The following is an 11,592-nucleotide window of genomic DNA, read 5'->3' on the forward strand; positions in this document are numbered from 1 at the left end:
GCAGAAAAGTCCTCTTGGTCTTCCAGAGACAGTGGGGATAGTAATGGCCAGCAAGAAGCAAATGCATCAAATGTACAGGGTCTGGCTGTGACACCAGCCTCTTTTTAGCAGGCAGTAGTTCAGCATCTGTTCGGAATTCTGTTTGGCAATAAGTAATATGCAAACACCTGTGTACTGAGATACATGTAAAAACCTCTAAAGGCCCATCCTGAGTTGTACTTTGAGGAGCTCAGCTCACGACCAAAGAAATCTCAAGAGAGGGTGGACTACAGTTTATTTACCATTTGCTGGTCTACAGTGCCCAACTTAGTTTTTCAGAAGTTGCAGTGTCTACTGTGAAAAACCTATGGACAGCATGGACCTATGGACCTAAGGCTGCCCTGGGAAACATTCTTCCATCAGAAGGGCTTAAATATGATGTAAGGCAAGTCACATAAACTAAATAGGTATCATATGTTCCCCTTGTTTAGAGAGACTTCATTCAGATTTAAGTATGACCTCACAATGAAGATATAAAATATGAACTCAAGTTTCAAGTTCTCCAAAATATCTGGTCCTACATATCCAAGTGCTGAGCAAAAGAATCACAGAGTACCCTTGTTTCTACTTCTTTAGGTCTGTTTCCTATCTTGAAAACCAGTATCATAGCTCTCATGCACAGAGAAGCTAAAAAAACTGCAACTTGGAAATTAACAATACCGTAAAAAACATCACTAAAACCAATTTATTTCCAACAAAATTTTCATGACTTGTTACAAAGTAGCAGTCACAATACTGAGAAAGGAAATTCTATTTGACATGGTAGAGGTTCTTTTACACATATCAGATAGAAATTACATCTTACCCCACACTTATATTTCCTCACTATTATCACCCCCATAGCTCAACACACCAAAGATGGCAGTGCAGGAGCTAGGAATCAATCTCTCAACAATTCTCTCACTACCCACTTCCCCACTCTGCAATTTCCCCAGCAGACACATTCATGGAGATAAATACAGCAGGATAAATTTTCCTGTGCAGCTAAGCCAATCTAACAGATCACTGCTGTGAAAGAGTGGTCCTGTTCACTCTCTCCTCAATCCTCCCCCTGAGTCAGCTCTAGCACTTATGTGAGCTACCAATGAGCCAATATAGCTCATTAGTGAGAAAAAACACAGCCATCCCAGCAAAAGAAAATAATCAGAACACAAAACCACAATGATATGCTGGTTTAATGAGCCAAATGAGCTCACCAAGGCACCAAATGAACACCAGCACTGGTGAAATAAAAGGGGCAGAAACCTTGGAAGAAAAGAAAATGGCATTGTATTGTGTTTTGAAGCAGCAGGGAAAAAAGCTACAGATGCTTACTGACAGCTCCAGTAATGCTTCTGCCTGCTCTGCAGTGGTAACAAGAATCAAGAGCTTGGACTTACATGAGAGGTGCCCAGAAGATGTTAGCATGAACAAAATCCATCGTTAATAAAATCATGTATGTCTTTTTCACAGAAAGAATCTTTTTATTATAGTACCAAAATAAAAGAGGTAGCTTCAAGACCCCTACTGTCACCCTCAGATCACAGTAAAATAGCCATAATTTCTACTGATGAGCCTCTGTTCTGAAACAGTCTTACTGCTTTTACGCTCTTGTAATCTCCCAGTTTTTATAAAGTCAATGAAAGATGACTTGAACAGTTCCTTGATGGTCAAAAGGATTTCTTTGTAATGTTCTTTCTCCTCATGGTTGTTTTACCCTCTCACTTTCTACCTTTCTTTCACTCCCACTGTCTCGGGCTGGAACATGCTAAAAAGCATCTACTTCTGAGCTGCACTAATGAGTAAAAAAGCTAATCTAACCTCTTGCAGAGTGCAGGACGAGGTTGTAGGGAAGATAATGGAGCTATCTGGCAGACCATCAGCAACAGACACCAGACCATCGGACAAAGCAGTCTTGTCTCCCAGGGGCCAGGGCTCCCTACTTCTTGTAGCTACATTCCTAACCTTCCTCGATAGCCTGTGCAATCCCAGAAACCCCCATGAGATTCACAGGACAGACAGAAAAGCCTGTGACACAATACATGCCTACAGCTGAACAGGAAGTGAGTTCAGCTGCAAGAGTTCACACCAAGCGCTCTGTAGCTCTCCGAGGCTGCTGGGAGGAGAATGCACACTTCTGTAATTCACCTGGGGAGCATTTATTCTCGAGTGGAGCAGTTCCACAGCTCTGCTTTAACAGCTCCTATCTCAAGCACAACTTTTAATCAGTGAAGAGGCTGGAAAAGCATGACTAAGGCAAAGAAAAAAACGACCACAGTTCTGTATGCCAGCTTATGGACTTTTTCCTGCATAAAACTGCAACAGGAAGACTGAAGGGAGGTTGGGTTAAAGAACTCTGTGCTGCAGTGTATCAGTGAGAGACTTCTCACTCAAAAAGCAAGTCTGAGACACAATCTGGTGAGGAGGCTGCTCCTTTGGCCTGTGCACTGTGACAAACTATAGCGGTTTAAACACATCTTCTCATCTTCACTGAAAATAACAAATCCTTGAAATCCATTGACAAAGTTCACATCTCATACCTACGAACAGGGCAGCCCACGCAGAAAGCAGGTGTGTTCTACAACCAGTTACTTCCCTGACAAAGCATCTCAAGGTCTGTCAGGACTAACATCAGATCAGCAATGCTAGCAGCTCCTATGAGACTCAATACTGCAAAAAACTGCAAGACAAAGTCTGCTCTCCTCTCCCAGCAGCATTTAATTTTTTTTTTATAAATAACCAAGCAGAAAGCAACATTAGTTGCTATAACTGGAGACAATCCTAGTCCCTGTGAATATGTGCGATCTTTGCTTCTCTCTGAAAGACTTCTACCTCATTAACTGAGGTATTAACCATGACTTCAGGAACAAAATACGGTACACGGAAAGGAAATCTTTACAACAATGAAATTTATTGAGGAAGCTCTACATAGAAACTAAATGAAGTAGATGACACAAACCTTTTTCTCCCTTTTCCAGCTCAAGCAACAATTTATGAGCAACCACTAAATACATACTGGGCAACTTAATAAAAAGTGAAAACCTTTTCTACTGAGTGTACTTTCAATTCCTGGGCTGCCCGATAGTTAACATGAGGCACATTCTGATGTTTTTTTAAGTCAGGCCATACATATATTGTTAAGCATCTGGGCAGCAACAGGGCAGTGCAACCACGAACTTCATTCAAATGCAAATCAAAGCTGGATCTAAGCCTTGATCCAAGAGGTTTAATATTAGTTAATCATAATTTCCAATGTTAACAGGTACAGAAGGCTGTCAGGCACCCAAAACAACAGCTTTATGAAGTATTACAGCGATGGAAGCAGCATAAATGGCCAGCCCCTGACTAGCTGCGCCTCTGACGGTATTTCTTCTTCCAGCTAGTGACCCAGATCTTACCGAAAGCCTAAGACAAGGGCCATGCCCTCTGAATAGTCAGCCGCTTACTGCTCACCGTGCGAGGAGGCAGAGGCAAGAAGAGGGGGGAAAAAAACCCCTCTAAAACCGAACAATAAAATAAAAAGCTAAGCAACTGCAAATTTGCATTTTAATACCACCTCCTGTAGTCTCACCGCTACCTGCACAATACCATAGCTAAACTACGCCGCAGGGACTATTTACCCAGGGGCAAAACTTCAGCCGCAGCGGGATGTCTCGGCCCAGGGTAATACCTACTTCAACTTGATGCTGAAAAAGAGCGGCTCCGCAGGGCTACTCACCCGTCCCCCATCAAAAAAAACCACAAAACAACAAAACACACCACAACACAAAAAAATCCCGAAAACCAGAAAATCCGAAAAAACTCCCAAACCTCAAAGTGCTAAGAAAACCCATAAAGGAAGCCCCAATAAACAAACAAAAAAATACAAAAAAAATTAAAAAAATTTTTTTTCCCTTTGAAGGAGGCATCGGAGCACAAGTTGCGGCGTACTCCCCGCACTACAGCATCACGGCCGCCCCCAGACTCCCGCCCGCCCGGCCCGGGCACGGCCGCCCCCGGCAGCCGCCTCGCACACGCCCAGCACCGCTGCCCGCTCCGCCGGCTCACAAAGCACCGGCGGCGCGGAGCCCCCGCCCGCCGCAGGACGCGGCCCGGCGGCCGGTGCGCCGCGGGGGACGCGCGGAACGAGGCGGCGGCGAGGGAGGGCGGCACGGCGGCCGCACGCCCCTACCTTGGCTTTCTGCAGGGGGCTGAAGCGCAGCTGGTGCACGAAGGGGCTCCGCGGCGGCGGGCCGCGCTCCCGGCTGCCGCCCGTGCAGCATCCCCGGCCGCGGCTGCTCAACTTCATGGCGGGGCAGGACAGCGGGAGGAGGCGGCGCGGGAGAGGGCGCGGGCTCGGCGCGGCGGCCGCCGGTCCCGGGTAGCGGCGGCGGCGGGCGGGAGCGCGGAGTGCGGGCGGCACCGGCGGCCGGAGCGCTCCCCGCTGAACGCCGGCCCCCGCCCTCCCGGCCGCCCGCGCATGCGCCCTGCGCGCCGGCTACAGCGGCTCGCTGCGCGCCGGTTTCCGCGTCGGGTGGGAATGGGAAGCGCCTGGGAATGGGAAACGGCGGCGGCGGGGTGGGCGCGCACCCTCCCACCCTCCTTCCCTCCGCCCGCGGAGCGTCCCCTCGGGCATGCCGGGAGCGCGGCCCCGCCCGGCGGCGTGAGGGGCGCCGCCCGAGCCTGGGGCCGCGCCGGTGCCGCGTCCCCCGCGGCAGGAGGGGCAGTGTGGCGGGGCGGCCGCGGGGACCTGCTGCCACCGCCACTTCGGTCAGACCCCCGAACCGGGATTCCGCTGGGCGTAGGGCGGCGGAGGGGAATTCAGAGGAAAAGGGGAACGAGGTGGTGCTGGATGAGCATCGCCGCCGTACCTGGGAGAAGCCAGGTGTTGTGCTGGTATCAGGTGGCTGGAATTGGTGAGGTCCGTGGGGAAAACTCTGTTCCAAGCAAACCTAGACAGTTTTTAATGAAGTCTGGATAATTTGCACCCTGGGATCTTGACAGAGTTGGCTGAGGAAGTAGCTAAGTTTGGTGTTTAATAAATCTTTAAATGAGAAGTAAGTTATTAAGAAATAAAGAAAATTTTCATTTTCAAAAGGCCAAGCTGGATGTCCTGTACTGTTCTTTACTGTTTTAACCTAAACCAGAGGCAAAACAGTAGAAAAAGAAATAAAAGAGGTTTGATAAAGAAATAAGTCCTTAATGTCAATCACCTCGACTTATCAAACAATTCTGATAGCCTTATTCAGTAACACAGGTAAATTGATACAAGTAACTGCAGAAACATGGTTGGTTCTGTTTTTAATCTAGTAGGCTTAGAACTGCAAAATTGTCTCTGAGCCCTTTGGTTAATACCATATGTACTTCTAATGGCTAATGCTGTTGAATGGTCAATGTGTTAAATAGAGAAATAGTTTTGAACTTCTGAAAGATCAGAAGAGTTTTCAGAGGCTAGTCTTCACGGTTTTGGGGTGTGTGAGTTTCTGCAGGCTCAGCATTTTCAAGATTTTGAACAGAGATCCAAAATAAACTCACTGTTAATAAAATCTATGGATGGATTTGCTAAATGGTAACTTAGTAAACTACTGTGAGAGCAACTGCAATGTCATCTGGACTGCTTAGTAAAATTAACACTTTCAAACAGCCAAATGTGCAGGCCAAATTTACTGACAAAAATTCCCACGCCTCTGGAATGGGAGCTTATGTCTTAGAAGAAATTGTCTAAAATTCATGTCAAGGAAACTGTGATGGATAAGGTACAATGTGTCCAGTCTGACTTGGATGTACTGCCAGCATTACAGCGTGTATTAACGGGAACTGATGGTAGAACAAGGTGTGTGGCTCTTGACATTAAAGATCAAGTGGTGCAGGAAAGACCTCCCAGAACATTATAGTACTGGAGAAAGTCTCTTATAATGATACGTTCTGAACCCATTATCAATTTGTCAAAAAGATCTGCAAGATTTTCTGTGCTAAAGCTTTTTTAAATGGTAGAGGAGAAAAAAAAATCAGTGGTCAGGAGCTGATACAATGTAATGCAAATGTAGTGGTTTTAATCCTTTAGCTCAGTTTAGGATTGGTAGTAATACTTACTGGTCTGTGGTCAGAGTATGTGATCCAATGATCCCTTTTAACCTTAAACTCTCTGAAGTATTTTAGCTGCATTCCAAACAATTTGGCTGCCCTCACCTTTTTTCCCTCTCCAGTGACTTCAAGCCAGTTGCTGGCTCAGCCATACGGGGCTGATTTCAGTAACGAACGACAGATTTTTTGCAGAATGAAGGAGAGACTCTCTCTAACAGGGCCCACATGCCGCGTAGCCAGGGAGTTCATTGCAGCTTCCCTCAGGGTTCTTCCAGGCTCTTCAGCCAGTGAAAGCTGTCCTGCAGGTCAGCAAGGTGGAGGTGGTGGCCACTGGCTACCCAGCACATGGCCCATCAGAGTGCTCCAGTGCACGCCCTCCTTCCCCACCTGCTAGGTGTAGGACACAAGGTACAATGAGGATATTGGAATGGGTTCAGCTTTGAGATGTAATCAAGCTTCTTTATTTCTGCTGGTTGTGTTTTATTTGTTTTCTAAAGCCAGCTTCCAAAAATAATTTATTATTCACACCAGAGCTTTTGGTATTTTTAACGTCTTCCTCAGTTATAAAACCTAATGAAGTATTAGGCACCTGCCTGGCCCTTTGGCTCTTAAACCTTTGCTTTTAGAGTACTTGTTCTGTATTACTGAGTGAATGAGCAGTATTCTAACTTTTTATTGCTGCTTTCGTGGGTTTAGTCAATTATTTTCTAATTAGCACGTTAACACGTGACAGTTTCCAGGAAACTTTGTAGTTTTATAGAACTCATCTGTTCAGTAGGGATAATATAGCCTCTAAAGCAAGCTAGAAGATGGTTATCAAATTACAATTCATGGAATATGTACATACATGAACTACTAGGATGTTAAGGGGTGCTTTCCTAGTTTCTGGTTCTCATTTGTTTTCTTCAAAATTCTGCTGTGAGCAGTATAAATGAAGACAGATAACTTAAAAAATGTACAACCTAGCAGTCTTAAGCTTGCAGGAATGTGTTTCCCTATCTCCGTAGTCCCTTTAATCTGAAATTGTAAAAAGATGAATGTAAGCCCTGTTTCTTGTGTAATAAAATTTGCTCAGTGAAGGAACTGAGCATGAGCCCCGGAACGGGGCAATCCCATGGCAGGACTTGAATGGAAAAGGCAGGCTAGGAATCTGGAAGCAAACCAGTTTGGCATGTGATAAAGAGAGGAGTGAAGGAACCAGCCTACGTGGCAGGGCAGAGTCAGCCACACACGACAGTACTGCTTCTTTGTAGTGAACTGGAAAATTTATTTGAATCCTTCCAGAGACACATGATAAAAACTTGCTCCTGGAATTTTATTATATGGCCCTGGGAAGACAGGGTTAAGGCACTGCAAGCATGCACAAAAAAAGGGCAGTATTTTATACTTGTAATACACAGAACCATAGAATTTAAAAAGACATGGATCATTTTTGTGAATTAATTTGGTACTTGAATAAAGTATGTCTGTAGTTTGGGGTTTGAATGCTGCTTTTCTGTGCAAATCACTAGAGGCATAACTGTGATCTTGCTTTCAAGGCTGGCATGTGCTACATAACTAAGACTTATAAGAACATAAGGAGAGGTGATTAATTTATTGCAGGATTTATGGAATCTACCTTGCAGCACAAGAGGTATGATACATTATGTTGGATGTAAGTGTATTGTGATGCAATTGGAAAAGGAAATGTTGAAGCTGACTATCGTGAGAACAAATTGCAGTAAGCTCTCAAATAATCTCCTCAGGGAAACTGTGGAACCTGAAACCATTAAAATGAGACTGTACAACCATCTAAGAGCCATTCTACCCTGAAAAAGCTCTAATTGGTCCTTTCTTTCATTCATTTATATGATTTATAAAGAGCTGTATAAATAAGAGGACTCATGCATAAAAAGCATACAAATATTATGAAATCTTCTTCTGTGAACCTTAAAGTAGGAAAAGGAGTATTCAATATTTAATAGCTAAACTGAAGTGGTTCTCTCAAAAATAAATCAAAGAAGTGTTCACAAAAAGCAAATATATTGACCACAGCCCTGAACTTTATTTCAAATTTTTTTAAACAAATTATTGCCTAGGCAAAGCCCTTGCTTTGATTTTTATGATGGTTGTTGACCTTGATGGCCATTTGGTAGAATCAGCTGATACCTATTCAAGCATGATTCTGGTACACTTCTACCCTTAAAACAATTTTTCTACAGTTGATTTCACATGTTCTGTAGGGGTGTTTTTCTTTCTCTTTCTTATTTTTCCCTTATGGCTTTCATAAATCTATTTTACATTTAAACTAGGAAAGGTTTTAAAAATATTTGATAAAAAAAAGTATTTTGTGAAGGGAAAAATTCATGTTGAATTACTAGTAGTAGTACAAATTTTTTCAATGAAAATGCATGAACATTTTTCTTCTGATTTGTCAAGAAACGCAGAATCCATCTGACTTTTTTGAATCAGAAAATGAACTGCTGGAGTTATTGGCAGGTCTATGGGAAGAAGAGCAGTTTCTTGCTTTGATAGTTAAAAAAGAGAAAGAGACGTCCCTCCTTCAGAAATTATTAGGAAACATGGCATAACATAATTCAGAATTTTCACGAAATAATTGTTCTCTTAATACCTATGTTTTACCTCAGGATTCACAGTATTATAGTTCACATGTGACCTTGGCTTCAGCATCGCAAAGAAACTCTTTAGATCCTCCCAATGATGGCCTCTCAGTAGTGGGGCAGGAGCAGATATTTTAGGTGTCACAGACTCTGCCAGGTGCCGAGTTCTCCACACTTGGTGCACAAACCCTGCCCCTGCACACTACTGGAAATACCCAGCCTTATGAGAGTGAGTGAATTTAAGGAGCAGTGTGTGTTGATTACATCCTTTCCCCGTTGAGAAAAAGAAATCTTGGTCAGCAGGAGCCTTGCTTGACTCATTCAAAGGCTGATTTAAGACAGTGGAACAAATTGCTGTGCAATTTAAGATCTGCCTCATACTTGATCAACTGATCAATAGCATCCCAGTTTGTCCCATGTATTTGATTTATCTCTTATTTTTCTTAAACTGAAACACATAAAAAGGAATCTATACTAGTTCTGATAATATCTCAGAGACATTTAAAAATATTTGATTCTTAGGAGTGGTTTAGATCTAGACTGAACTTCTCTCAGTTCCTACTTGGAACACCACATCCTTGTAAATAGCTTCACACAAGGTGTAGGAAGTTGAAAACAGAGCCCAGATAAATTGAACTAAGTACAAAATAAAGTAGCAAATATTTTCAGTGCTTCACTATGATTGTAGCCCTCTATATATATGTTCATTTCTATGTTCACATACCTTCTTCCTCTTCTCTCTCTGAACATCTTGGCTAAAAATATTTTGTGTTTCTAGTTCTGTCAGGAAAGTGCAATACTCAGGATATGAAACAGTATCCCCCTGACACAAGATAATCTTGGAAGGTAGGGAATGAAATCCTTGACTTATCTGTGCCTTTTCAGGTGCATCTGTCATTTGCAAGTAGACTATACACGCTCACCAAATTCTACAGATGCACTTATGCTCAAAATAAGGAGTATTTCTCTCCTGCCATGTAAATCCCATGCACAGGTATACAGTAGCTAAAGCTCCATGACTGTCATGATAATTTCTGCAAGTTAAGACACAGAGTAAATACTTTCTGTCTTTCAGATCACATTATATAAAGTAGATAAGAACATCTAAAATTTTTTGAGTACTCCACTTGTGTCTTTGTGCAAATATTGCAGTATCTTACGAAAATACCTTTTGAATTCCAAGCACATTTGAACTGTAGTTTGCACTTGTTCTCTTCCACCCACTTCCTATGATTTCTCATTTCTAAGTTATTGTACTTATTTACAGAGGTTTGGTATTAGGCAACCTTTATTTAAGGAGTGCTACTTTAACATTATTCAGAAGAGGGGGAAAATGGTATCCAGAGATTTATTTTCAGAAGCTTTGTTCATTATTCAAATAGTAAATAGTAATAGAGATTGCTGATAAGATGAATCAAATTCATATAAATGATATCACCTGAAGCAGTCTTCATGAAATTAATAATCTAATTGCATCCAATACTGTTTTCCAATCACATGAATTCTTAATTTAATTTTTCTGAAATAGTATGATACTTAATATGTTTGAAATATTTATTTACTATAAGCTAATAACACTGGCTAAATATGCAAAGCATAATACACAAACATTTTATGCTTTTGGAAGTGCAGATAGGATGAGCTGCCAAAACATCCCTGGGCAAAAATGTCCAGATTCAATCTGTTGCCTTGGTTTTTAGGGAGGCAAAATCACAGTCTGAAGCCAAAAGAAATCCCATATGGGAGTCACAGTAGTGCCAGCAGCCTTATGCCCAGCTCGTGCCCCTGCCCCTGCCAGCTCCCTGCCAGCTGCAGCCCTCAGAGGGAGCAGGGCAAGGCAGAAACAGGCATCCATATCATTCATGCCTGTATACTCCCTTCACTCTGCTGGGGAAAGGAATGTGTGTGTGTGTGTGGATGTTGCTGGGGAGAGTAGGGCTACACTAACTGCTCTCCAAATGCTGATGGATGCACAAATCTTCCACGGGGTCAGTAAAATCCAGGGATCATGTGAAAATAAAAAATATGGCTGTGCCAACGTGTTTTTGGCTGCACCTGTATGTCTGCAAGTCAGGATAGCCCAGAGACAGGACAGGACACAGGGACAGCAGACAGTGTAGTCAGGAGAACCAAGTAAGATGATGAAGAACTGCCAAATACATTGCCTCAGGATGCGTCATGGACTGCGTCATCCAGTGGAATAACCTATCTAAATCTAAGCATATTAAGTTCTCCAGTGAGTTTATTAATGTGGGCTAGCACCATCTGTTTGTGGATGCAGGGCATTTTATCTCTCATTAATGTGATACAGCAGTTAAATTTAGATAGGCTCTTCTATGAGCTCAGAATTACTTAGCTGTTCTTCATGCTATGAACAATTTCTTGGTACTGGAGAACAGAGTGATTAGTTAATATGACTGATTGTACCTAACTTTTCTGCGGTTTTTGTTAAATTCAAGATCATCTTGCCAATAAAAAGATGATTATCGGAACAGAACATTTTGTGTTAGTAACATTTCAAAAGAAATATTTTACAAGGATGAACCATGATGACAAACAGTAAGGTTGGCTATACAGACTGCATTAATTTGATGTGAAAGTTTTGAACCCTGTCAAGTAGTAATAGTCACTTCAAATGATTCAGTTGAAAATTGCACAGTCCTGTTCTATACTAATCTTGTATAGATTACATTTTAACGCTTTTCATTGGCTTTTGCCGAAAGGTAATTGATTTTTTTTTATGTCTGTTTTGTAAAGTGGAAAAATATGGCATGAAGTATCCAGTTTGCAGGAGCTCCCTGCTAGTGACTTTTGATTCATTCATAGTGTGCTATTGATGGCTGGATCAGATAGTTTTCCCAGAGCAGACTTGGGAAAAGCCTAGTGAAAACAATAATTAAACATTCAAAAG

At 42.6% G+C, this 11,592-nt stretch overlaps 1 protein-coding gene across 2 annotated transcripts in view; it reads right to left on the reverse strand.

The window, feature by feature from the left end:
* Positions 1-4,591, reverse strand: part of LPCAT1 (lysophosphatidylcholine acyltransferase 1) — a 65,176-nt gene extending 60,585 nt beyond the window's left edge. For both annotated transcript variants that reach the window (XM_041714666.2, XM_072924424.1), the window contains exon 1: positions 4,190-4,591. In XM_041714666.2, the coding sequence (XP_041570600.1) occupies positions 4,190-4,306 (117 nt within the window). In that variant the 5' untranslated portion in view covers positions 4,307-4,591. The remainder of the gene's footprint in view (positions 1-4,189) is intronic.
* Between the last annotated feature and the right edge of the window lie 7,001 nt (positions 4,592-11,592).

The sequence above is a fragment of the Taeniopygia guttata genome, chromosome 2 (genome assembly GCF_048771995.1).
Source record: "Taeniopygia guttata chromosome 2, bTaeGut7.mat, whole genome shotgun sequence".
NCBI classification, from domain to species: domain Eukaryota; kingdom Metazoa; phylum Chordata; class Aves; order Passeriformes; family Estrildidae; genus Taeniopygia; species Taeniopygia guttata.